This window comes from Myotis myotis, unplaced genomic scaffold (genome assembly GCF_014108235.1).
Source record: "Myotis myotis isolate mMyoMyo1 unplaced genomic scaffold, mMyoMyo1.p scaffold_m19_p_4, whole genome shotgun sequence".
In the NCBI taxonomy this organism is placed as follows: Eukaryota; Metazoa; Chordata; class Mammalia; order Chiroptera; family Vespertilionidae; genus Myotis; species Myotis myotis.
The window spans coordinates 37,977,135-38,002,768 of NW_023416346.1; the positions used below are offsets into that span (position 1 = coordinate 37,977,135).

Below are 25,634 nucleotides of genomic sequence, written 5' to 3' on the forward strand. Positions count from 1 at the left end.
TTAAAGTCAGTCACTATAACTAGTAACAGTGTCACTAAAATAAATTTTCAAAGAAAGGGAAGATAAATTTATGTTTTCTCTTTTGCAGGGTGGTTATTTTGGCCAGATCAGAAACACTAAAAAATCCTCCCAGAGATTAAAGGATGCACTATTAGACCATGATCTTGCTCTTCCCCTCTGTTTGCTTATGGCTCAGCAGAGGAATGGGGTGATCTTTCAAGAAGGTGGAGAGAAACATTTGAAACTTGTGGGAAAGCTCTATGATCAGGCAAGTTAAAGTGGCTTTTGTGTTTATGGTAATTTTTAAAAATCCTGTTAATGGCAAATACAGCATGTTCTATAACTCGAAAAATGTAATTTTGCACATATGAGTGTAAAACATTTCTAATGTAAAGTGTAAAGTAGACATTCTGGAAATGGGCTATATCTGTGCAAATTATGATATTTAATCAGTGGCTCTAGGAGATGTAATAATATGTATAAGGTTTTCAGTTAAGTAGATAACTAAGTTGTTTGCTCTCATATCTTTCCTAATCTCTGAAAATTCAGTCACAGCAAAGTAGATGTGATCTTTATTTATAAAATATATTTATAAATATTAAGCACCAAATCTATGGTTAGCTTACAAAATGTGTTTAACAATCACTATATTACAAGGAAAAAGGATCATATATATTTTATAAATGAAGTTTTAATCTTTTAAGGACAAGGGAATTGACTTTTGTCTACATAAAATTGTTGTATGTGATTTAAGTAAATATATTCTGCTACTAAAAGTGATGAACAGTAACTTGGAACTTGAGAACTGGTTGATCTTAAAGCCTTAGATTAGTATACTTTCAGTACGTTGGCATCTTTTTTGTAATATGATTGTACATTGTCTTTATAGTTCTTTCAATTTGTCAACTTTAAATTCTTGTTAATCAAAATATTGTTTAAATGGCACCTTAATCATTTTGGAAAATGTTTATCTTGTTTTTGTAAAATGATAGCACATTTGTGTTTTTTTGTTTTATTTTTTAAATTTAGTGTCATGATACCCTGGTACAGTTTGGTGGGTTTTTAGCATCTAATTTAAGCACAGAAGATTATATAAAGCGAGTGCCTTCAATTGATGTGCTCTGTAACGAATTTCATACACCCCATGATGCAGCATTTTTCCTGTCTAGGCCAATGTATGCACACCATATTTCAGTAAGTATAAATATCATTGCTGTAATTTACGAACAATTTCAAATAATTTTAACTGTTTCATTTGTAATTGCATTTTACTTTGACATAGATATAGATTGTCTCTTGGAGAGTTACTCTTTTGTTAATATTCATCTCTGAGCAGTATATAATGCAAATGTCCCCTTTAAAAGTAAGTCTTATTAGTTCTATAATTTTACTGTTACTGTGCCACTAGTTATCCAGGTTGATGTCTTATGGGCCCTCTAGAACTATAGCTCTCAAACATTAGTGTAGATGAGACTCACCAACAAAGCATCTTACAAACTGAGTCCCATGTCCCCCAGTTCTAATTTTGTTTTAATCCTCACCCAAGGACATTTTCATTGATTTTTAGAGAGAGGGAGAGAGAGAGGGAGAGGGAGAGAGAGAAACACTGCGTGGTTGCCTTCTGCATGCACCCTTACCAGGGCCAGGGGATTAAACCCACAACCTAAATATGTGTCCTCACTGGAAATTGAACCCGAGGCTTTTTGATGTATGGAACAATGCTCCAAACAACTGAGCCACACTGGCCAGGGCCCCCAATTCTAATTTAATAACTTGAATGGTACCTGGATATGTGTTTGTTTTGTGTTTTTATTTATTTTTTTAATATATTTTATTGATTTTTTATGGAGAGGAAGAGAGAGGGAGAATTAGAAACATCGATGAGAGAGAAACATTGATCAGCCACCTCCTGTACACTCCCTACTGGGGATGTGCCTGCAACCAAGATACATGCCCTTGACCGGAATCGAATCTGGGACCCTTCAGTCCACAGGCCGGTGCTCTATCCACTGAGCCAAACCGGTTAGGGCTATTTGTTTTTTTTAAGAAGTACTAGATCAGTGGTTCTCAACCTTCTAGCCCTTTAAATACAGTTACTCATGTTGTGATCCAACCATAAAATTATTTTCGTTGCTACTTCATAACCGTAATGTTGCTACTGTTAGGAATCATAATGTAAATATCTGATATGCAGGATGGTCTTAGGTGACCCCTGTGAAAGGGTCGTTCGACCGCCAAAGGGGTCGCGACCCACAGGTTGAGAACCGCTGTACTAGATGATTCTGAAATTAATGAATGTGGTATGTCATTCCAAGAAACACTCCTGTTGAATACAGAGTCCTGTTTCCTCAATGACAAATTCCCTGTCAGATAGTTGACTTGCTATTATGCATACTGCCTTGAAAGAAATATAGACAGAAAGTCTTAAGTACTCCCCAAAAATCTTAGTGTCTGTTGTGTAACTTCTAGGAAAGGTGTATTTATGGTTGTTTTCTCTCCACCTACATGAAACAACTGAAAACAAAAAACATCATGAAAAGCAAACTAGAGCCTTCTGAAGCAGAGTATTCCAGTAGTGACTAGGACGAGGAGACAGCCCTCTCTACTCTATCTGCCACTGTTACCTGCAAAGCAGTGACATCTAATTTTTCTAATTGGAATTCATTTTTCCTTTTCCCTCAGGGCCATGGTCAATCCTCTGTTTGGAATCTGTGGTACTTTCCCACTCTGACTGGAATCCCAGCATATTCTTAATTTTGGGTTAGAATTGGATTCTGGCCCTTCTATTTATTGTTTTTAAGTCTGTACTATACAAAGATTCCTTTACACATTTGGGGAAAGATCTTAGACTTGTCTCTTAAGCTAGGATACCTTCTTTGTTCCCAGTAGGGGTACAAGGCTGTGTAGTACAGGCATGGAAAAAAGGCACTGAGAAATTTGGTGTATAATTGATCATTTAACCAACCATTAGCTCTTAGTGTTTACATATCAACTGTCACAGTCTCACAACTCCTTCAACTAACTAAATGTTAATTGATTTAATTATCACTTTGTTAGCATGCAGCTATTCTTTGCTGTACTTTCTAGAGGAGATAGGAGAATAAGGGAGAATGAATAGGCTTTTTCTTCTTATATATTAATTAATTTATTAATGAAATCTTTATTGTTGAAAGTGTTACATATGTCCCCTTTACCACCCTCCCCCATTGACCTCTTCTAACCTTTTCTTGTCCTTTAGAATCTCTCAATTCAGAATATCTTACACTCTTTGCATAGTTATGTCTTGTGTTGTCACTCCACCCCACAGTAGATCAGGGAGAATTTCTTCATCTCAGGAATTCTAACCTATCTTGTGTTATACCGAGAACACACTAATCAGCGATATTGAAGCCTAGCAAACAGAAACACATGGTTACCTGACGTTGGCTGAACTTTTCCAGGTCAGAAAATGGAGCAGGTCACTTATACCAATAGCTGCCTTTTCTGTAGCCTGTGTAAAATATTATGACTTTGTCATTTAAGGGATACAAAACTCTAAACAAAAATATTTCCTCAGGGTTGAGGAAGAAAACAACTATACAGAGGTTGCTATACAGAGCCTACATGCTACCCTCTGGAAAGGGAGTTCCTCAGCAACCCTGGTTGCAGTGGATGATAGCCAACCTTCCCTGGGATCCTTGCTTTTGCTCTTTTAGTAAAAACCTCTCTTGAAGAGCCTTCGATGAGAGAATATGAGTATTGGAGGACTGCTAGGTCCCTTCCATAAGTTGACTACTAGCAGGCTTTCATGAGAATAATTTAGCCAACCAAACACTGCTTAAATTATTGGGCCAGCAAGAGCTTTTTTAAAACCAATAATTAGAAGTACAGCAATAACTGGATATCAGTTCTATTCCATAGATCTAGTTCCCCAGGTGACTTGAGATGTAGAACTATTGTGCCGCTCCATTTGACTAAAGATGTGAGCTTGAGGAGGGAGTTAAACTGACTTTAGACAAGGAAATGTTCATCCTAGGTAAATATGCAATGTAACTGATCAAGCCTAGGGAATAGGGGGTGACAGCAATAGAAGTAACAGATCCAGGAACAGAGGATTGGGGAGACTGGGGCTATCATATAACCCTCTCATACCTATAACCTAATATTTGAATTTTAATTGCTGAGACCTACCTTGCAACATGGGTCTGAAAGGCTCCCCTCAGTTAATCTAGATCTCACTCAAACCAGCTTGCTAAGTTACCTTATGCAGTAGTTTGATCCTGGATTTATCTTGTTTTGTTAGAACCTTAGCAGATGTCATTCTGCTCATAGGAATTCATTAGTTACCATCATTAGGACCTGCTCTCAAAATTTTAAAATCCTTTCTTATCTCAGCTACTATTCTCTCAGGTCTCTGATGTAATTGGGACTTCTCTTTCATAAGTAATGTTCTTTGTAACTTTGTCACCTGTGTGGTCTCAGTAGTTATCAGCGTGTTCTGTAAACTGTGAATAACATGAGATAAATCTTCCTACTTCTAGAATAATTGTACTATTCTCATAGCCTGCTTGAGATACTCTCTGGAACAAAGAGTACTTGGTATGCCTTCAATTCCAGTGAGCCTGGGGTAAAGCAGCACTTAGGAAGGAAGGGTCTTTGCCGTCTTTGCCTATCCTGATGCAGAACCTTCAATTCTGACCTTTTAGTTCTGGGTTTCATGTTTAGCACAAACTGTGAATGATTAAGTGCTTTTCTAACATGAAGAAGAAGCTAGTTTTAGATTTCCTCTCAGGTTCATCTTCATTTGTGCTGCCTAACCCAAACAGAATTTTCTGGGTGAGACCTCTGTCATCCTAAAGAGACTGAGGGACATGAGACAATAGTAATAGCTCCACCTGGTATTATTTTATTTTTGATATTTGGCATACACTGTGAACTAATAATGTAATTCTTCCCATTGTACTAACATTCTTTTTCTCATACAGTTAAGAGTATGGCCTTCCTCTGGCTCTCCTCCTACTTAGGATAAATCAACGAGGCCAAAAAAGCTAGTGTCAGTTCCCACACACTTTAAACTCCAATATACCATAACCATTTATAGAAAATCTTATTAGTTTGGCATTAGGGTGACCAGTTGATCTTGGTTTGCCTGGGACTTTCCCAGTTTTAGCACTAAAGTCTTAAATGCTGGGAAACCCCTAAATTACTGGCAAACCTGGACAGTTGGGCAACCTACTTAGTAGTCTTATGGTGACTTTCTCATAACCTTTTTTAGCATTGGTCTAGCTTATTTTTTTTATTTTTTATTTTTTATTTTTTTATTATTATTAGTTAAGGTATTACAAATGTGTCCACATCCCCCCCATTAACCCCCAACCTCCCCCCCACACACAAACTCATGCATGGTCTAGCTTATTTTTTGTTGTTGTTGTTTTTTTTGTTAATCTTCACCTGAGGATATTTTTCTTTTCTTTTTTTTTTTTAGGATATTTTTTTACATTGATTTTTAGAGAGAGTAGAAGGGAGGAGGAGAGACACAGAGAGAGAGAAACATCGATGTAAGAGAGGCAACATCTATTGGTTGCCTCCAACATGAGCTCTGACGAGGGCCGGGGATGGAGCCTGCAACCAAGGTACATGCCCTTGGCCGGAATTGAACCCAGGACCCTTCAGATGCAGTTCATTGAGCCAAACCAGCTAGGGTTGATCCAGTTTCCTCTTCTTTTTTTAAAAAATATATTTTTACTGATTTTAGAGAGGAAGAGAGAGGGAGAGAGAGAGAAAAACATCAATGATGAGAGAGAATCATTGGCTACCTCCTGCATGCCCCCTACTGGGGATCAAGCCCACAACCTGGGCATATGCCCTTGACTGGAATTGAACCTGAGACCCTTCTGTCCTCATGCCGATACTCTATCCATTGAGCCATACCAGCTAGGGCTGATCTAGCTTCTTAATTGACAAATTGTAACAGCTGATAAGGACTACATGTAGTGATAAAACATTCTGTCCTTGTTGGCTGTAGTAGTTCCATCCTGCCTCTTGACTAGTGTTATAACCTTCTACTTGGTTCACTTGAATATCTCAAATGCAGGAGTGGAAACCCTACATGTCCAATACATGACGCATCAATAAGAGAGAACAGATTAGGGGGAATGGACCGGGGCCATACATACCTTATTCACTTATTCAACAGGTCAGATTCAATAGGAATCTTCTGAAAAACTGCTAGTGAGCATACAGGACTAAAGATTGGAAAAGCTTCCAGGAATGATTTATCTTAAAATAAATGTCTTTTTGATAAGAAACTAGAATTCTTACAACAGTTTTGATTGATCATCTTCTGATATTTGAAAAGGGAACATAGATTTTTTTTCATTTAAAAGTTAATTTATTTTCCCATCAGTATTTATCCCTTCTATGCCCTCTTCCACTTCTACCCACCCCCTTCCTGAACTCAGCAATCACCACACTGTTGTCCAGGTCCATGAGTTCTCTCTCTCTCTCTCTCTCTCTCTCTCTCTCTCTCTCTCTCAGTCCCTCTACCACTACACTCTAAGCTGTCTTCCTGCTCTTTATCTATGAGTCTGTCTCTATTTCACTTGGTAGCTCAGTTTGGGGAACATAGGTTTTTATACACTGAAAGTCAATGCTATAAATTGTGTTGTGTGTGTGTGTTTACTTTTTATTTCCAGTCCAAGTATGACGAACTTAAAAAATCAGAAAAGGGAAGTAAACAGCAACATAAAGTTCACAAGTATATTACATCATGTGAAATGGTGATGGCCCCTGTCCATGAAGCAGTGGTCTCCTTACATGTTTCCAAAGTCTGGGATGACATCAGCCCTCAATTCTATGCCACATTCTGGTCATTGACAATGTATGACCTTGCAGTTCCACACACCAGCTATGAACGGGAAGTCAGTAAACTTAAAGTCCAGATGAAAGCAATTGATGACAATCAGGAAATGGTAGGTTTTTATTATAGTAGCTCAAGTACAATAACATCATGGTATTAATTTAGCATTACCCATACTTTGAAATTGTGTTAGCTCGGGTTCCTTAAAGCCACAATCCTGTTGCTATATAATATTGTCCTAAGTGGGTTTAATAGTGACCTCTCAATGGCTGGGGCCGAGAGCTTGGTAAGTATATGGAAGTTTTGATCATTCAAAAGGTATTTGAGTTTGCTTTTCTACTGAAGTCTATGTTAATGAACTTAAAAATGATCAGTGTGGTTCCAATTGCAAGAGCAATAGTAGTTCCAAAGAGGAGAACTCTTTAGGAGAAGGCTTTATTGAGGAGGTGAGTCTTGAGCTGGGTAGGCCTTGAAGATAGATTAGGTTTGAAAATAATGAAGGCAAATTGGCTACCCTAGAGCTCCAGCAAAGGTATGAAGTAGTCCAAAGTTTAAGGAGACCACTTTTACAGTAGCCAGTGGGCTCAGTGATAAGTTTGAATGGGGCCAGTGTATATAGAGTAGTGAATACTAGAAAAGAGGGCTTGATAAAATTGATGGTTATTTTAGATTTCTGAGGAGGGACTTAACGATAAAAATGCTACGTTAGAAAAATTATAACAATGGTATGAGGGATGCATTTGATAGGGGAAAGGACTAGCAGTAGGCTGAAGATCAGCCAGGTGGCTTTTTAGGTAAGTCATTATGAAGTGCTGAGAGCATAGACTATGGTGGAGGTTGTGGGAATGCATAAGACTTGTATTGTGATATTAGAATGAAGGAGACGAAAGAGTCAAAGATGACTCTGTGCCTCAGAATAAAGGTACCAGTGTTGGGAAGGTAGCCCGTTTTGATGGTGTACAAAGACTGGGTGACTTTGTCTTAAATTTGTTAAATGGAGGTGAAAGCACATCTAAATAGACTCCTGAACACCCCTGTTGAAGTAATGAATATAAAATAGCATTTATCTCTTTTTGAAATTTTTAATTAAAAGAAAGGGAGACAATGTGCCTGTAGTTAGAAAAATATCTAACTTATACTTTGTAGCCTCCAAATAAAAAGAAAAAAGAGAAGGAGCGCTGTACTGCCCTTCAGGACAAACTTCTTGAAGAAGAAAAGAAACAGATGGAACATGTACAGCGAGTTCTACAGAGACTAAAACTGGAAAAGGACAACTGGCTTTTAGCAAGTATGTTATTGGAATTGTTACGTTCCTACTACTGCTAAACTACAAAAACAGACCTTTAAAACTGGAGGTGTTCAAGTGTATTGTATTTGTATTTCAACTCGGTTCACTATCCCATTCTTTTGTTATTCACTAATGCAGAGTCAACTTCACATGTTCACTGAAGGAATTGATTTAGTTTGCTGATAAAATTAATTAGCTTATAACTACAATTGGTGGATATCATTTAACTTCTTGTATAAAATCTTATTTCTGGAGAAATTATAGATAGAAAAGTGTCCACAGAGTAAAAATGAAAGTCTTATTCTAGTCATGACCCCTTGGTTGCTAACTGTAAGTAGTAGTTTGTGATTGTATAGCATTCTCTACACTAAAGTTAATATGGTGTCATGTTTAGTGGCCTTGAGGCACTTGAGGAAGAAGTTTACCACTTAATATATTCTTCCCTTATTTTTAGAATCTACCAAAAATGAGACCATCACAAAATTTCTACAGCTGTGTATATTTCCTCGCTGTATTTTTTCAGCAATTGATGCTGTTTACTGTGCCCGTTTTGTTGAATTGGTACATCAACAGAAAACTCCAAATTTTTCCACACTTCTTTGTTATGATCGAGTAAGTTCTTTTTATTGCAAACTTTTTAAAAAAAGTCTCATGCAAAGATAGCTAAACATTATAATCTATATAGGTATTGTGTGTGTGGTTAAAAGCATGAACTCAAGAGCCAAATGCCTGAACTTGAATCCTAACTCTGCTAATTTCTAGCTACATGATCTTTGGCAAGTTTTTTAACCTCTCTGTGCCTCAGTTTTCTTATTGTAAAATGGGATAGTACCTACTTCATAAGATTGTTATGAGTATTAAATGAGTCACTATACACAAAAGCACTTTGAATAATGCCCGATAGATAAAAAGCACCCCTAGTTAATCTATTAACTCAACATTTGGGTTTATATGTTTGCTATACTCATCTCCATTTTTAACCTTCACCCCCTCAAAAACAACAGAAAAGCTTACAACTTTGTATATAACATAACATCAGGGATGCTTTTCAGCATGGTCACATTCACAAGATTTTTGCACCTGGCATTTTTCTTAATTACTGCATTTTGTGGTTTAAAATGTAATATATGTTACAGCATGTCATCTGCCTATTTTTGGTTTCTATCAGACTTGCCTCTGCTTACTGTCCTACTAACCCCAGTCATATCTATGGCTAAGTCTTTGTCAAAGAAGTTATGATGTAATAATAGTGATAGCTGTTTTCTTCTGTCACTGTAAATCAGCTTTCTTTATAAAAGTTTTGTTGTTGTTGTTGCTTTATGAATGTGCTGTTTCCTCACCAAAGCTAAAATCTTTAAAGGTCTCTGGGATTGTGAATGTAAAAAGGGAAGATAAGTTTTGACTAAACTTACCTGTTTGGTATATTATGATTTACTGTAACAAGATCTTTTGATATTTTGAACTAATTTTTACTTGTGTTTGTTTTTTTACTTCTCAAACATTTTTTCCTGTAGGTTTTCTCTGATATAATTTACACAGTTGCAAGTTGTACTGAAAATGAAGCTAGTCGATATGGGAGATTTCTTTGCTGCATGTTAGAGACTGTAACCAGGTGGCACAGTGATAGAGCCACATATGAAAAGGTATGCCTAATATGCTTATATTTTACCCACGCATATAATGACACAGTAAAATCTCTAGGTTGTTCAGTTTTAAAAGGGAAGCTGAGTTTAAGATTCAGTTGTAAAGCAGTGTTTAAAATTTTAACACAATTCATCCATTATTAAAAGTGCTATATATTTTTATCCTATTTCAAACTGATAATATTCCAAGTTAATATCATTGAATAAACTGAGCCTTTCTGTGAAAACTACCTATCATTCAAATACACGTCATGTTTTCACGTAGAATCATTAATCTACTCTACTTGCGTTTCAGCCTCTGCTACTTTGGGGGGACAGCTTTTTCTTTAAAAGTAACAACCTAGCCCTAACCGGTTTGGCTCAGTGGATAGAGTGTCAGCCTGCGGACTGAAGGGTCCCAGGTTCGAATCCAGTCAAGGGCATGTACCTTGGTTGCAGGCACATCCCCAGTAGGGAGTGTGCAGGAGGCAGCTAATCGATGTTTCTCTCTCATCGATGTTTCCAGCTCTCTATCCCTCTCCCTTCCTCTCTGTAAAAAAATCAATAAAATATATTTAAAAAAAAGTAACAACCTATTTTTGCCTCTTAGGAATGTGGAAATTATCCAGGATTCCTTACTATATTACGGGCAACTGGATTCGATGGTGGAAATAAAGCTGATCAATTAGACTATGAAAATTTTCGGCATGTTGTACATAAATGGCATTACAAACTAACCAAGGTAAAAAAAAAATGTGTTTCTCAAAGGTGTTTTTTTCTCTCTTCATACTTACACTTTTATAATAATGGATCTTAAAATGTTTGTTGTAGGCATCAGTACATTGCCTTGAAACAGGCGAATATACTCACATCAGGAATATCTTGATTGTGCTAACAAAAATACTTCCTTGGTACCCAAAAGTTTTGAATCTGGGTCAGGCTTTGGAAAGAAGAGTGCATAAAATCTGCCAAGAAGAAAAAGAGAAGAGGCCTGATCTATATGCATTGGCTATGGGGTAACGCAATTATACTTTAATGTGATTTATGAGACTAGATAACAGAAGGATTCTGAAGACTTTAAACTGTTTTACAGTGTTGAAGTTTATTTTCTGCTTTACTTCAGGAAATTATGGGAGATTATGCGATCATGTTCCCACAGGCTGGTGAGAGTTGTCACTTCTGATTATCAGCTTCCGGTTTATACTGGATGATAGTTTCACAAGTCATATAATCTGTACTGGTTTTGAGGAAATATAATTTTATCATCAGTTGGGTTATCAGATCTTCAATAGTGAAAAAAAGGCATCTTAGTTTAAGGATTAATTTACATTGAAATTTTTATTTACCTTGCTAATTTTATTCTTTTAAACCTCATGTTTGTGCTTTATGATTTGTATTTGTATATTTAAACACTTTGTGCGACTTTCAGCTACTCTGGGCAGTTGAAAAGTAGAAAGTCATACATGATACCTGAAAATGAGTTTCATCACAAAGACCCCCCTCCGAGGAATGCAGTTGCCAGTGTACAAAATGGGCCTGGTGGTGGGTCTTCTTCATCGTCCATAGGAAGTGCATCTAAATCTGATGAAAGCGGTGCTGAGGAGAATGGTATGCTTATTTGTAGAAATTTATCAATAATATGGTTTGTTTCAACAAACTGAAATGTTTTGTATCACATGCCAAGTAAAATGCTGCCTTATAATTACTTCTTTATTCCCCAGGTAGGAGTATGTAACTGTCAAGGAGTAAATCAATCCTTTGTTTCTTCTAATTAAACTCTAATCATTTTGCTATGAAATTGTAGTTTACTTATATTTAGGGGATTGTCAAATAAAATCTTACCTTTATTTCAGATAAATCAAGGGAGAGATCTCAGTGTGGTGTGAAAGCTGTTAATAAAGCTTCTAGTGCCACACCAAAAGGGAATTCAAGCAATGGAAATAGTGGCTCTAACAGGTAGGAACAAGTCAGTAAGAAACCCTTAATGATTAAAAACATGAAATATATTTTATGACTGTTTCTCTTAAAATCTTACATTTTTATTCTTAAGCAGCAAAACCGTTAAAGAAAATGACAAAGAAAAAGGGAAAGAGAAAGAAAAAGAGAAAAAAGAAAAGACTCCAGCTACTACTCCAGAGGCCAGGGTACTTGGTAAAGATGGTAAAGACAAACCGAAGGAAGAACGACCAAATAAAGATGAAAAAGCAAGAGAGACGAAGGAAAGAACGCCTAAGTCTGACAAAGAGAAAGAAAAATTCAAGAAGGAAGACAAAGCTAAAGATGAGAAATTCAAGACCACTGTCCCCAACGTAGAATCAAAATCGACTCAAGAAAAGGAAAGAGAGAAGGAGCCATCCAGAGAAAGAGATATAGCAAAGGAAATGAAATCAAAGGAAAATGTAAAAGGAGGAGAAAAAACTCCAGTTTCTGGGTCCTTGAAGTCACCTGTTCCCCGATCAGATATTACTGAGCCTGAAAGGGGCAAGTTTGCCTTTCTTTATATTTGTTTGCCTGTGTAACGTATATTTGGTCTTTGTAACGTATATTTGCGCTTGTCTCCTTGTTTGGCAAGTTATCTAGGAACTTTACTGGGGCAAATAATACTTGATGACCTTAAAAGTTGGTCATATTTTGAAGTGTTTGAAAAAAGTGGAAATATGTCTTATTGTGACTATTATTGTTTTTTTTCCCCCCCAACAGAACAAAAACGCCGCAAAATTGATACCCATCCTTCTCCATCACATTCCTCAACAGTAAAGGTTAGTATAGCCTGAGGAAGGCAGCGTCCATATTAGGCTCACCTGTTTGGAATACGTGTCCTGACTTCCTTCAAGTCTTATGCCAAGTATTCACTGGAGCCACTGGAGGTTTCATGTTGCATTAGAAAATGAATTTTTTACATATTGGTGGACTGATATTTTTTCCTATTGAGTATTTTTATAATAAAAAATGTTACAACTTCAAGGACTGAGCACTAATTTTATAGTGTTTCAAAGTGCAAGAGAAATTTTACCCAGAAGTGCCTCACTGCTTTAAGCAGTCTTTTTGGAGTGCAATGGTGGCTACAAGCAAATGAATCTTTTCAGCAGAATGAAGCCTATTTTTCGGCATAAATATTGAAGAATATATAGCACTGAAGACTTCCTGGATGACACAGGATAAACAAGATACCTCTGAATTCATCAAGCTTCTTGATGAGCATCATACCGATGTGTGCCTTCTAAGAAGGAATCTTGAAAGGAGTTCCATTTTAAAGTCTCCTTGGTGATCAGTTCTCCTGTAGTGTATATTCAGTGAGCATGCAGCTTCTGTTGTATCTTCCCTTGGAGGTTTGTTTATACCCATTGGGTTCCCAACAAGTTGAACCTTGCGTTATGATAAAAGCAGATGTGGCATCCAATCCTACCACCAAGCAAAGAGAAACCCCAGGCATTCAACTGCAGCACAAAATCGTGGGTGTAGCCTTCTTGAAGACTCAGGGTAGCCATTCCTTGCTTGATATTTAATTTTAATTCTAAAGCCATCTAATTTCATGGAATCTTTGAATTTGCAATACGTTGAACTTTAAAACTGTAAGTTAACTAATTCTTCATCAAGAGCACTGTGGTGGAATACCGTAATTTATTTCCTTTTCTTTCTTTGAAGTGCTTTTTTTTTTTTGTTTTTTTGTTTTTTGTTTGTTTTGCTTTGTTTTGTTCTGGGAGGTATGAGATGCACCATCAGAGGCACTTTGCAAAATAAAAAAAATCAGTCTTTTATAATATTACATTTTGTTTTCTTTTAATATAATGCCACTGAGTTTTCTGGCTAGGATATGAAATATATATATATTTATTTATGTTTGAGTCACAGTAAAGTAAAAATGGAAACCTCCCAATTAAAGAAAAACTATGAAAATGCACGATAGTGTTGTTCTTCCACAGTGACCCCCACTATTTTAAACTTTTTGTGTAGGAAAAAAAATCGCTTGATTTCTTAAGCCTCTTAACATTACCTGTAACTTACAGTGTAATGGAAAATGTGGCATTGACATTTATTTTTAAATTCTGAGCAGAGACAGTTTATTTTTTACATTGAGTACATATAATTTATTTAGTTTTTTTTTTAACATTACAATTCCATTACATAGTTTTGCTTTTTTTTTTTATTGTTGATATTCATGTACTAATGACATCACGAGATTTATCCTCACAAGAAGTAGCTGGTTTATTTCCAGGTTACAGCCATATCTCCCAAAGTTCTTCTGGGTTCTGAGAACTATGCCAGCTCACCTGTCATCTCCATTCATTTTCTACAGGACAGTCTCATCGAACTCAAGGAGTCTTCAGCAAAGGTTTGAGTCTTTTAAAATCATCATGCCTAAGTAATACAAAAAAATTCTTTACCCTTGCCCTAGTAAATTCAGTATGATAACTTTAATGAATATCTATCACAAACTGAAACAATGGATGACAGTGGTCCCTTTTAATGAGATTGTTCTAAAATGTGTGTAATGTGGCAACATTTCTATAATCTCTCCTTTCTTGCTGTGTTATGCATTACCCTTTTATGCTTCAAAATCTGGAAATTAAGGTTTGGGGAAGACATTGTTGGCTTGTTTTGGGGAGTAGGCTTATATAATTTCTTAAAACAAATCTGTCAGGCTGTTTTCTGACTTTTTTAGACAGCCTGAAAGACCAAAACATAAATTTGATGCATTCACATAACCATTCTAAAAACTGAGCCCATCTTAATCCATAAAATTATTTATATTGCCTATGCTGAGCTACCTTTTTGGTAGTTGCAGCATAATATCAAGAAATGTGGTCAGTATAAACTAATCATTTTCCTGGAGGTGGAATACTCAACTTGAAGGTTGTGTTTACATGTCAGTATTAATTCTTGCCTATTACTCTACTTTCTTGAGTAGTACTGCTACTAAAAATAATGTGCAGTTTGTATATCTTATTACAGAGTTCATTTCATTATTGTAGTTGAATTGTCCATTGTTCATGTTATTTTGTCTTTATTATTATAAAACTTGTACTCTCCTTTACTTTTATATTCTACTTTGCCTCCTCTTATATATCTAAGTATGATTCTTTACTGGTGGACCAATATAAAATGAAATTTTGAAACAAAGCCAGTTGACAGTACTAATTGCTTCTAGATCTATAGCTTTATAATGAAATGTCTGTGGATATTGGGCAAATAAGCATTAATTTTTAACAGTTTAGATTAGCCATTGTGCCTGTGTCCTGAAATTGTAGCATTGTTTTTAGAATATACTGTATTAATCAAAAGAGTGTCAGCTTGTACTGTGAATGTTTTCTTTTAAAGTAAAACTTTTCATTGGCTACATTAAATATGTATTGCAATATAATAGGTTTTCACAACCAGTTTGGGATTGTGTATGTCAGTTTTAATCATCAGTGGCTTGTGTGGGCTACTTTAAATTTATGGGTTTACAATGTTGCCTTGTGAATATTTATTTTCTGAAACATACTTTGAAGCAGTTTGAAACCTGCTGTTATATAAAGTTAACTGGATTTTCTAATCAATGATGAAGATTATGGTTCTTTACATTTGTGAAAACCTTTTGAAAATAAACATATGTGAGAGAAACATATGTTATCTCATTTTGTGCTCATTACAGTGCTATGAGGTAGATAGCATAGGTGTTAGTGTATTTTTGACTAAGAAACTGAAGACGTTCTTGGTCCTTTCCCAGTGGCATATAACTTGTCAGTTTCAAAACTTGGACTACAGTTAAGATTCCTCAGATGTTCTTATTACCACAATGAAAACAAATTGCAAGAAAAGACATTATGGTTCCTTGATTCTTAGCACCCATTTCAACAGTCGTTGACAGGGTTCCTAACTCTTTTACCGTGTTTGTCTTGTTTTTTTTTAAACTTATAATGATTTAATTCAATCTTACTACTTCTTCTCTTAAAAAAAAAAGACGGTGACTTTTTGGACATTTAAAATTCAATAGGTTTATTACACAGACAACCAGAACATTTTGAAAATGGCATATGAATACACTTCTAAAAATTATGAGTTTCACACCACTTTTCAGATCTTTTGTGCTTTAGTATGGTACCTGGCAATATTATTTGGTGTTAAATAAATATTTGAAATGAATCCTTAGGCCTTTGGACTTTGGTAAAGCATCCAAAGTTTACTGGTCTGCACAGTAATTGATGTTGCATTTTTATGTGTGTAAGAAATTTTAATAGCCTATATTTGTCAGAGGGCAAAAATTACTAGACTTCGAATGATCTCTAAACTTGATCTGTATATACTTACTGCTCCTGGGGTAGCTTTTATTTTTTAGAGGACTCAAAAGAAATGTGTCTATTTTTTCATGCTGTCTTGTCACTTGTACATATAAAATTGTTTCCCTGCTTTAGTTTAACCTTTGAGTTATGCCCTGGGATACTCTTTAAATTTTTTTTTTTTTTACTTACTATTTTCACTTGATTAAAGGGAGAAAAATCTAGCTTAGTATCCAAATATTTTGTCAGTTCACCTTTTACCCCAATTTCCAATTGGCATATTTCCAATTTTGGTCAGTTGTATTTTTACCTAGCAATCCTACTAGTTGCATTTGATAAAGAATGTGTGAAAAGCATGCTCCTTTAACGTAGGTTCTATGTAATTTAGGAGGGCAGCAATACCCACCTCAAAAGAGAATGCTACTTTTAATTTCTATTACCATTTTAAAACAAGTATTTACAACCAAACCCAAGCCTGCAAATGAGACTGTCTTTATATATTGTATCCTTAATAAAAATATAGCAGTGTTCTCTTAAACAGATTTTGAAAATCAGTCAAATTGTTTTTTGGATCTAATGAACGTAATGTCAAAAATAAAGCAAATAAAACCCAAAATTCAACAATGCTTCATGCAGATCAATTTAACAAATCATTAATTTTATTTGGCAGACATTTATTGAGTACTCACTGTGTGTGTGTACAAGGCACTAGTAAGTGTGTAAAAGCAGAAAAGATACATTAGTTCCTTACCATACTGGAAACTATGGTAAAAAATAGATGACATGAATTTAACAGGGAATTCCTATCACAAAAAGGTTAATATGAAGTAATATGAGTTACCAGAAAGTGAGTTGCAGAGTCAAGGGACAGTCAAACTGATGATGACTTCTGAGCTGAATTTGAAGGCTAAGTAGGATTTTTAAGAGATTAAGGCAGCGGTTCTCAACCTGTGGGTCACGACCCCTTTCATAGAGGTTGAACGACCCTTTCACAGGGGTCGCCTAAGACCATCCTGCATATCAGATATTTACATTATGATTCATAACAGCAACATTACAGTTATGAAGTAGCAACGAAAATAATTTTATGGTTGGGTCACAACATGAGGAACTGTATTTAAAGGGTCAGAAGGTTGAGAACCACTGGATTAAGGTAAAAGTGAACAACCATTTTGGTGAAGAGAACTGGGAAGGGCAGGGTGTTAGGGAACAGTAGTAGCCACAGCATAGAATGTATTGGGTGCTCCCTAGTAGAATATAATTGTGCAAAGATTGCGAAGAGTTTGGAATACCTAAGCTGAAGAGTATGCATTTTATCCCATAGGTAATGAGAGACTTTGTTTTTGTGGAAAAGAGTATTGTGATCAGAACTCTTCTTAAGAGGGTAGAAAGAAGGAATATAGTTGAATACATTTCTAAACTAAAATTTTTTAGGTTTCTCAATTTCTAGCAATACAGAATTCAAGTTAGGCACAATTAAAAACTTCATTCTTGTGTATGTGTGTGTGCGTGTGTATGTGTGTGCACATGGGTGCTTATTTGTACCAAAACTATTTTTTTTGTTTCTATTGGGAGAATTAAGCAATACTTCCTTTAGAGAAATCTTTTTCAAGTATTGCAGTAATATATTATTTCCATTGTCTTGTCAGTTTCATGAGTAATATTAAGACAGGAATACAACTCGCATACAGAAAATCATGAAGTGTCATTTAGTGCATTATACCCAGCAAGAGTACATTTTGCACAAACACTTTTATGACTGTTTTTTCATTCTCTTGCTCTTTGTTAATAATGAACATTTTGTTTATTTCAGTTGATCACCAACTTTTAAACATTGAAATTTTAAAGAATCTACTTCTGTATTGCTATAGCACTATTTCTGAGCCAGCTGAATTGAAAATATTTGGTGGTGTTAAAAAAATGTGTTTCTTTAATTCTCAAAGTGATGTTTGTCTTTTTCATGTATTCCTTTGAATATCAAAGGATTTCATTGTGTAACAATATTTGACTTCTGATTCACTGTTCTTTTCATTGCTAAGGTATATCTAGAATTGTGTAGTTATGTAACAAGTTATATTCAGTATTCTGCTGCCTAATACTTTTAATGTCTTAAACATAAGCTTGTAGCACAGTTATAAATGCTGTAAGGTTAGGTATTTGATTGCTTCCTGAATGATTTATTTTATAGTAGATTTCCATATTTACAACTTTCATAAGTAAAGTTATCTCTTAATTACTAGACTTAGCAATCCTTGATTTTTAGCTGTTTGCCTATGGGCCGTTTGGCAGAGAAAGAATAAGCAGAGGAGAACATTGATTTATCATTTTTCAGTCTTTGAGGTGTTTCATCATCCGCAGCTGACTAATATAGTTTACTGAATTATTTAGAACTAGTAAGGCAAAATTCACAGTTAGTTGTGATAATTAGATATAAATTTGAGTGCTTTCAGAAGTGGAGACTATGTAGCCTTTACATTTGTAAAAGTAATTTAGGATAATCTATGCATGATATACTCTGAGGTAGAAAAGACTTATTAGTTATGTCTAGGCTTTATTTTATACTTTTGCTCATTGTCATTGATTACCTATCAGTAGATGGTAAAACTATTTAAAATTTCCATGATTTTGTAGAGGTTTGTAATTTTTTTTTACAGTAGAGCAAGTCTAGTCACTATTTTTCACATACGGACTATTGTAATGGTGGTTATAGGTCTTCTCAATAGAGCTGTAAAAGGAACTGTAGCTTGTGAATTTACTAATGAATCTCAGTTGAGGCAGGAATGAACTGGTAATTTTATAAGCCCAAGAATTGAAGTCTTTGCATAATTTGTGCCATGCTCTTTTATTTTACCTCTTGTAATCCAGACAGCTCACCAGTTTTGACTTGGGGTCTCACTACCAATTGTCTTTCATTAAATAAACAATCAAGCAAATGATACCAATACTGGAAAACTAATAATCTTTAGTAATGTTGCCTTAATTTAACAGCTCTACCTTAATCATACTCCTTCACCACTGTCCAAGAGTAAGGAGAGAGAAATGGACAAGAAAGATTTGGACAAGTCAAGGGAAAGATCCAGAGAAAGAGAGAAAAAAGATGAAAAGGACAGGAAGGAACGGAAAAGGGTTTGTAATTTTTTAAAACTAGTTTGGAAAGCTCGTTATTGTGTACAATAGTATGTTTGTTGCCTATTTTTAAAGTACTAGTTTGTTGCATGGCAATCTGTTATTTAGTGTTTTAATTGGTATTTTCATCCTAAAGAGTGTTTGAATCTTCTACAGTAATAAGGATCTTCAGCCTAATAATCTCTCCCAGCTCTGCTTGTCTTTCATGTCATTTTACCAAGTATGTGAAACTATCACAAATATTCTACAATGCTGTGCGCTTCTTGCATAAAAGTAATACTTTAAAAACAAAACAAAACAAAAAACTCTTGATCAATGTAGTTCACAATTCTTGGTTCTAGGATCACTCAAACAATGACCGTGAAGTGCTACCGGACTTAACCAAGAGGCGAAAAGAGGAAAATGGAACAAGTAGGTAGACTTACCAATATTTTTAAAACAATTGTCAAACTGAATTGGAAATGGCTTTCATGATTCTCTTTTATAATTTTAGTGGCGGTTTCAAAACACAAAAGTGAAAGCCCATGTGAGTCTCCTTATCCAAATGAGAAAGACAAGGAAAAAAATAAGTCCAAATCTTCAGGCAAAGAAAAAGGCGGTGATTCATTTAAATCAGAAAAAATGGATAAAATCTCCTCCAGTGGCAAAAAGGTAAATTGGGACAACAAAGGAACAATGTACTTTACTTAGAAAATTAACCCTTTGAAAATGCAGCAAATATTGAGGTTCTTTTATAGTCAAATAGTCTTTCGTTAATTATTTGGGATGGAAAGATGAGACAGTAAGAGAGGGCAGGTTATCTGGGGGAATTCAAACCAACTCAGTCCCAAATTACTGGGAGGGTAGAATTAGTTTACCTCTGAAATTCCTTTCCTCTCCATTCCACTCCCACTTATTTCTGTTCCTTGAGTTTCAGCCCTTCTTTTTGTGTTTTCTTTTTCCTCCACTAACAATGCTTTTTAATTTCTCTGTATTCATGAGATTAAAATATGGTTACATGTATTCTCCCTGATCATTAGTGTCATAAAGTAAAAAATGTTTGTGATTCTAAACATTTTTATAACATTTTCTCCTAATAACCTTATGTGTTTGCAACTTGTATTTGATTCTCACATTAAGTGTAGTGTGCATTCTCTTAGATACTTACTAACGGATGATATTCAAAATACATCTCATGCATCAGCCATTAAGTAAGCAAGTCATCACTAAAGTGTAAAGCATTATTTTGTTGTATATTCAAAATATGTATATTTTATATATTTATACTTGTTAAATTTATAGTTATTAAAAGCAGTTTTAGAAAATTATAAGGTGATAGTTTAAAGATTTCTATATGCTTTAGAGGGGAGGTTGCTCCTTTTAAATATTTTTTAAATTGAGTTAAAATTTACATAACAAAATTAGTCATTTTAAAGTATACAAGCATTTAGTATCTTTACAATGTTGTGCAATCACCATCTCTGTCTAGTTCCAAAACATTTTCATCACCTCAAAGGGAGACTCCATACCCATTAAGCTCCATTCCCCATTTTCCCCTCCCTTTATCGCGTGAAAAAAACTAATCTGCTTTCTGTCTCTGTGGATTTACCAGTTTTGGATATTTCATATAAATGGAATCATGTAATAAAGTGGCCTTTTGTGTCTGACTTCTTTCATTTAGCATAATGTTTTTGAGATTCTCCCATAGTGTAGCATGAATCAGTAGTACTTCATTTCTTTATATGGCTAAATAATATTTCATTGTATGAATATACCACATTTGTTGACCATTTGTTGGACTTTTGTGTTTTCCACCTTTTGGCTATTGTGAATAGTGCTGCTATTAGTATATGTTTGAATACCTGTTTTAAAATCTTGTGTGTATATACCCAGGAGTGGAATTTCTGGGTTATATGGTAATGCTATGTTTAACTTTTTGAGGAACCACCAAACTGTTTTCCACAGTGGCAGCACAATTTATATTTCTACCAGCAATGCATGAGGGTGCCAATTTCTCTACATTCTTTTCAATATTTTTTTAATTTAAATTTTATTTTTTATTACATAGCCATCCTAGTGGGTGTGAAGTGGCATCTCATTGTGGTTTTGATTTTGCATTTCCTTAATGACTAATGATGTTGAGTATCTTTTCATGTGCTTTTTGGCCATTTGTATATCCTCTTTGGAGAAATTTATTCAGATGCTTTGGCCATTTTTAATTGGATTATTTGTCTTTTTGTTGCTCAGTTGTAAGAATTCTGTATATAGTCTGATACTTAGACTCTTATGAGATCTATGATTTGCAAATACTTTCTCCCATTTGGTAGATTGTCTTTTCACTTTCTTGATAGTGTAACTTGATGCATGAAAGTGTTTATTTGATGAAATCCAATTCTTTGTTGTTGCTTGTGCTTTTGGTGTCCTATTAAATAAGTTTTTGAAGAAAAATTTATGACTGGTGGGTGATTGAAAAGAGATTTTGAGCTGATTTTTTAATTTGGTTTTCCCTTCCCCAACTAATTCCACCATTCCTTATAGGAGTCCAGGCATGATAAAGAAAAGATAGAAAAGAAAGAGAAACGGGACAGTTCAGGAGGAAAGGAAGAGAAGAAACAATATCCTTTTCATCTTATTGATGCTTTTAATCAGTGAAATGGAAAGCTTTGATACTGTTCATGTTTAGAATTGTACACTTGTAGTATGTGCTCTAAATGCTTAAGAGCCTCTTAGCTTTTAAATGGTCTCTCCAGTTAATCCTCTCAAATATAAGAAATGTGGAAGTGGGAGAATTGATATGTTTTTTAAACTTCTTTGTTGACTGAGGTTGTCTTATGCCACCAAGGGATTTTGGAGTCCTTCTGTCTGTATTATCATTGAGAGGAAGAAAAAGAACAGAGTCCTTTGGGCTGGGAGCATGGGGAATTGAAGGGCAAGATGATGCAGCAGACAAGCAGAGCTGGTAGAGTTTGAGGCTACCAGCTAGTTAGAGCCAAATAGGCCTGCAAGCTAAGGGATTGTACTAAAAGATGAGACACCATTCTTTTTTCCCTAGTTTTCCCCTTAATTTGTCATCTACTCATAAGTCCTCGGACAAACACAGATAATGAAGACTTTCCATCAAGGTGAGTGTTCTCTCACCTCCTTTTCGTTTAAAGAGAAATTTTATGAAATGAGGTCTGATGATGATGATGATGAAGAAACTAGATCCATTTTGCAAAGTACAAGTAGCATTTTTCACCTAAATATAATGACTAGGTCTTTGGGTATAGATGCAAAACAAAATTCACAGTTATTTTTAAGCTGTTTTCATTTTAAGCTTGCTGATTAGCTATTTTTTTTTAACACCAAGATGTACTTAAGAACATCTGGCTTTCTTTTCACCATTCATTCCCATCTTCTCTGGATAATTAATTACTTTTTTTAAGTGTCATAGCCTTGTAGGTGGTTTTGGCATCTGCATTTTACAGGTGAAAAAACTGAGAATCTGAAAGTTTAAGTTGAGGAGGGTGACAGAGACTCTAGCTAGCAGAGCCAATACTTAAACATAGGTCTTCTTGCCCTTTCGTGTTCTCTGTTCTTTTTGCCTGTTCATGCAGACATGTTATTTGGAGATTTTTATTTTAAGTTTTTGTGCCTCTTTTTCTACCGGTGCCCAGGTTTTGCAAAGCTGAAAAATCTGGTCTGTGCTCTTAGTTCTAGAATTTAAAATCTGCAGCTTTGTTTTCAAGGTATTCATGCTTTATGTGAGATTTAAAAAGTGTTTTAACCATCTTTAGTAAATTGTATGTGGACAATAGTCCACTGTCTTTGTGGTCAGAGTGTTCAGAACCTAATATAGACTTTTTTTGAGCACTCAGGTCATCATCTAAATAGTTATTGTTTGGTGATGCCTTAGGATTATTGAGGTATGTAGGATGATTTACCCTCTACATTTAATGGTTCAGTGTGACTGTATTTGAAGTTTTTTTACTCTTTTTATAGTCCATTTTCCTGATTCCATATTAGCTGTCACTTCTTAAAGATATCAAGTATGCTTGCTGTCTGTACCCTCCCCCAAATATTATTTGCTGCTTCCATTTTTTTTTTTTTATAAAACCATACAGAAAACCAAGACTCTTTACAGTTGTTTTTGAGAGTGAGAAATGTCTAAGAGCCTGTTCTGTATTAGGGTATAAGCTATAGGGTATAGATTTTTTTATTGTTATTTTGTCTGCAAAGCAGGGTTTTGCAGTTCCAGATAGGTAACCTCCTGACTAATAGTGTGTTTTTTTCTGCTTCGTTATCTGTGCTTGTTATCTAAGTAGTAGAGTGGGGTAAAATGAGAGTTATGAGAGAGCATTTAGAATTTAGTAATTTTTTATAATTAGAAATATTGTAAAAGTAATATTATTGCCCATTCTTCAGTTTTAGTCATCTCCACCTCAACAACTATCTATCTTCTCTAGTGAACTATAAACTCTTAATCTTTTTTTATTCTTCACCTTAACCTTTTATTTAATTTTCATACGTTTTTATTGATTGCAGAGAGAGGAAAGTAAAGGGAGAGGGAGAAAGAAATAGAAACATCAATGATGACAGAGAACCATCGATCAGCTGCCTCCTGCAGGCCCCCTACTGGGGATCCAGCTCAAGACCCAGGCATGTGCCCTGACTGGGAATCGAACCATGACCTCTGTTTCATAGGTTGATGCTCAGTCACTGAGCAACACCAGCCGGGCTTAGCCTTTCTTTTAGTTTGGCATTTTGCTTTTTACTTCTCCTTTCACACAGTCTCCTTATTAAAGAAAACCAAAAACCCTACCTCTTATATCTTTGTTAGGAATGGGCTAACCATAACTAACAATTTTCACTGTGATTTTATCCATCTCTCTTTACTCAGTACCTAAATATTATTTTTTGGTATGTGAAAGTTATGCTAAAGATTCCTTTGAGTTCTTCACATAGGCCATGGATAATTTGTACTTTACCTCTCTATATAATCTCTCAGGACCAAAGGCAGGAAAAGACTGGCCTGGGGAGTTAGGTTGGTGGTCTTGTAGCAGAGCTTCTTAATTCAGATACCCTTTTAAGGTTCATTTAGCATGATGGTCATTCTGTTCAATTTCTTGCTGACAATTATTTACTGTACTTTCTTCTTGGGTAGTCTCTTAATTTTGTGAGGTTGATATTTCCTTTTGCCAGCTGCCTCCTATTGGATACATTCTAGGGTTGGTTAGGTCTTTCTGTTGTTCTTCCTTTACCTTTAGAGGTCTCATCATTTCGGATTAGCACCATTTACCGTTAGGCTACCTCAAATCTGCTGCTTCCTGCTGTTTTTAATTTTATTTTACATTCTACAGAAAGGAGAGCTGCTGCATGTCTCACATTTCTGTGATTCAAAGATGTCATTAATTTTAAGAATCGTTGGTTTCTATACCTGTTTTTTGAGAAGAGTGAATAGAGAAAGGACATTTATTATAAGTATCATCCTGATTTCAGAAACATTAAAACAATTGCATTAGAGTTAAGAAATACAATATATAAATGTGACCCAGATTTAATTCCTTGCAAAGTCTTTTGTCTTCTTTTTCTCTCACAGTTTTACTTGCACCATTCTTCCTGCTTGTTTTCTATCTTTTCTCACTTGTTATTGCTAAAGTCTTTGTCCAAATTCCTTATCTCTCCTTGATTTAGTTCCTTGAACACTACTAGCTGCTTTGCCTTTAACCTTTCCTTTAGTTTAATCTTTAAAAATTCATGCCAATTAAATTTTTCTTTTTAGAACCATCTTTTAGCTTCTCAATTTGAATTTGATACATGTGGTCCTCAATTCATGAATGTGGAGCTCAGTTAAGTTAGATCATTGAGAGTCCTTTTAGAACCAGATGCTATGCTATACTAAACTGAGACTTTCTCCCAGGTTTTGAGAGGCTCAATCTTGGACTTTATACTTGATTTCAAAGAATATTAGCAGTTAGCTCTATCCTCTCCATCTGTATTTGTAATATACTACATTCCTATTCTAATCCTCCACTCCAATAAGGCCTAATATATTTTGCAGGTCCGTCTCAGCTCCGGTCTCATATGTGTAACCTAATCAATTCTTTTATGCTTTAAACCCAGGGTAAATTCTTAGGCCTTGGGCAAAACGTGGCTCATTAGATGTATCTCCTGGAGTCACACAATATTTAACATTTTTAAAAAGTGATCATCTTTAAAAATCAGAAGAGTTGACAAATCAGAATTTCAGTTTCTCTTGAAAAATTGGGACATCTGGCAATATTGTGTTCTGATTTTTGTATGGCAGCAATCAGCTAGACCTGCCAAGGTGCTGTGCCCCCCTCTTCCTTATACAGAGAGTGGGTCTTTTTAAATTTTTATTTTATTTCAATCAGTCCCCACCCAGCTCAGTTCATTTGTTTCCATTATATACTAACCCCTATAAACAGTTGATTTTATAATTACTGTTATGAGCCTTATTTCGACTGAAGTGCTCAAAGATTGCTTATTTTAGGACTGTGTTGACTGTGTTGCCATGTCAA

General features: G+C 35.2%; 1 protein-coding gene across 16 annotated transcripts in view; it reads left to right on the top strand.

Moving 5' to 3' along the window:
* The window catches only part of THOC2 (THO complex 2), a 114,868-nt gene that overhangs the window by 84,327 nt on the left and 4,907 nt on the right, over positions 1 to 25,634 (top strand). For 2 of the 16 annotated variants that reach the window (XM_036306200.1, XM_036306199.1), the window contains exons 21-38: positions 89 to 268; positions 1,030 to 1,194; positions 6,675 to 6,950; positions 7,985 to 8,126; positions 8,581 to 8,738; positions 9,641 to 9,769; positions 10,359 to 10,490; positions 10,580 to 10,764; positions 11,178 to 11,356; positions 11,602 to 11,704; positions 11,799 to 12,229; positions 12,449 to 12,507; positions 13,965 to 14,081; positions 18,997 to 19,134; positions 19,476 to 19,545; positions 19,628 to 19,785; positions 21,652 to 21,728; positions 22,190 to 22,235. In XM_036306200.1, the coding sequence (XP_036162093.1) occupies positions 89 to 268; positions 1,030 to 1,194; positions 6,675 to 6,950; positions 7,985 to 8,126; positions 8,581 to 8,738; positions 9,641 to 9,769; positions 10,359 to 10,490; positions 10,580 to 10,764; positions 11,178 to 11,356; positions 11,602 to 11,704; positions 11,799 to 12,229; positions 12,449 to 12,507; positions 13,965 to 14,081; positions 18,997 to 19,134; positions 19,476 to 19,545; positions 19,628 to 19,785; positions 21,652 to 21,728; positions 22,190 to 22,217 (2,727 nt within the window). In that variant the 3' untranslated portion in view covers positions 22,218 to 22,235. Of the gene's footprint in view, positions 1 to 88; positions 269 to 1,029; positions 1,195 to 6,674; positions 6,951 to 7,984; positions 8,127 to 8,580; positions 8,739 to 9,640; positions 9,770 to 10,358; positions 10,491 to 10,579; positions 10,765 to 11,177; positions 11,357 to 11,601; positions 11,705 to 11,798; positions 12,230 to 12,448; positions 13,321 to 13,964; positions 14,082 to 18,996; positions 19,135 to 19,475; positions 19,546 to 19,627; positions 19,786 to 21,651; positions 22,236 to 25,634 lie in introns of those variants that run through there. The other 14 variants (XM_036306202.1, XM_036306204.1, XM_036306203.1 and 11 more) reach the window with 13 other exon arrangements.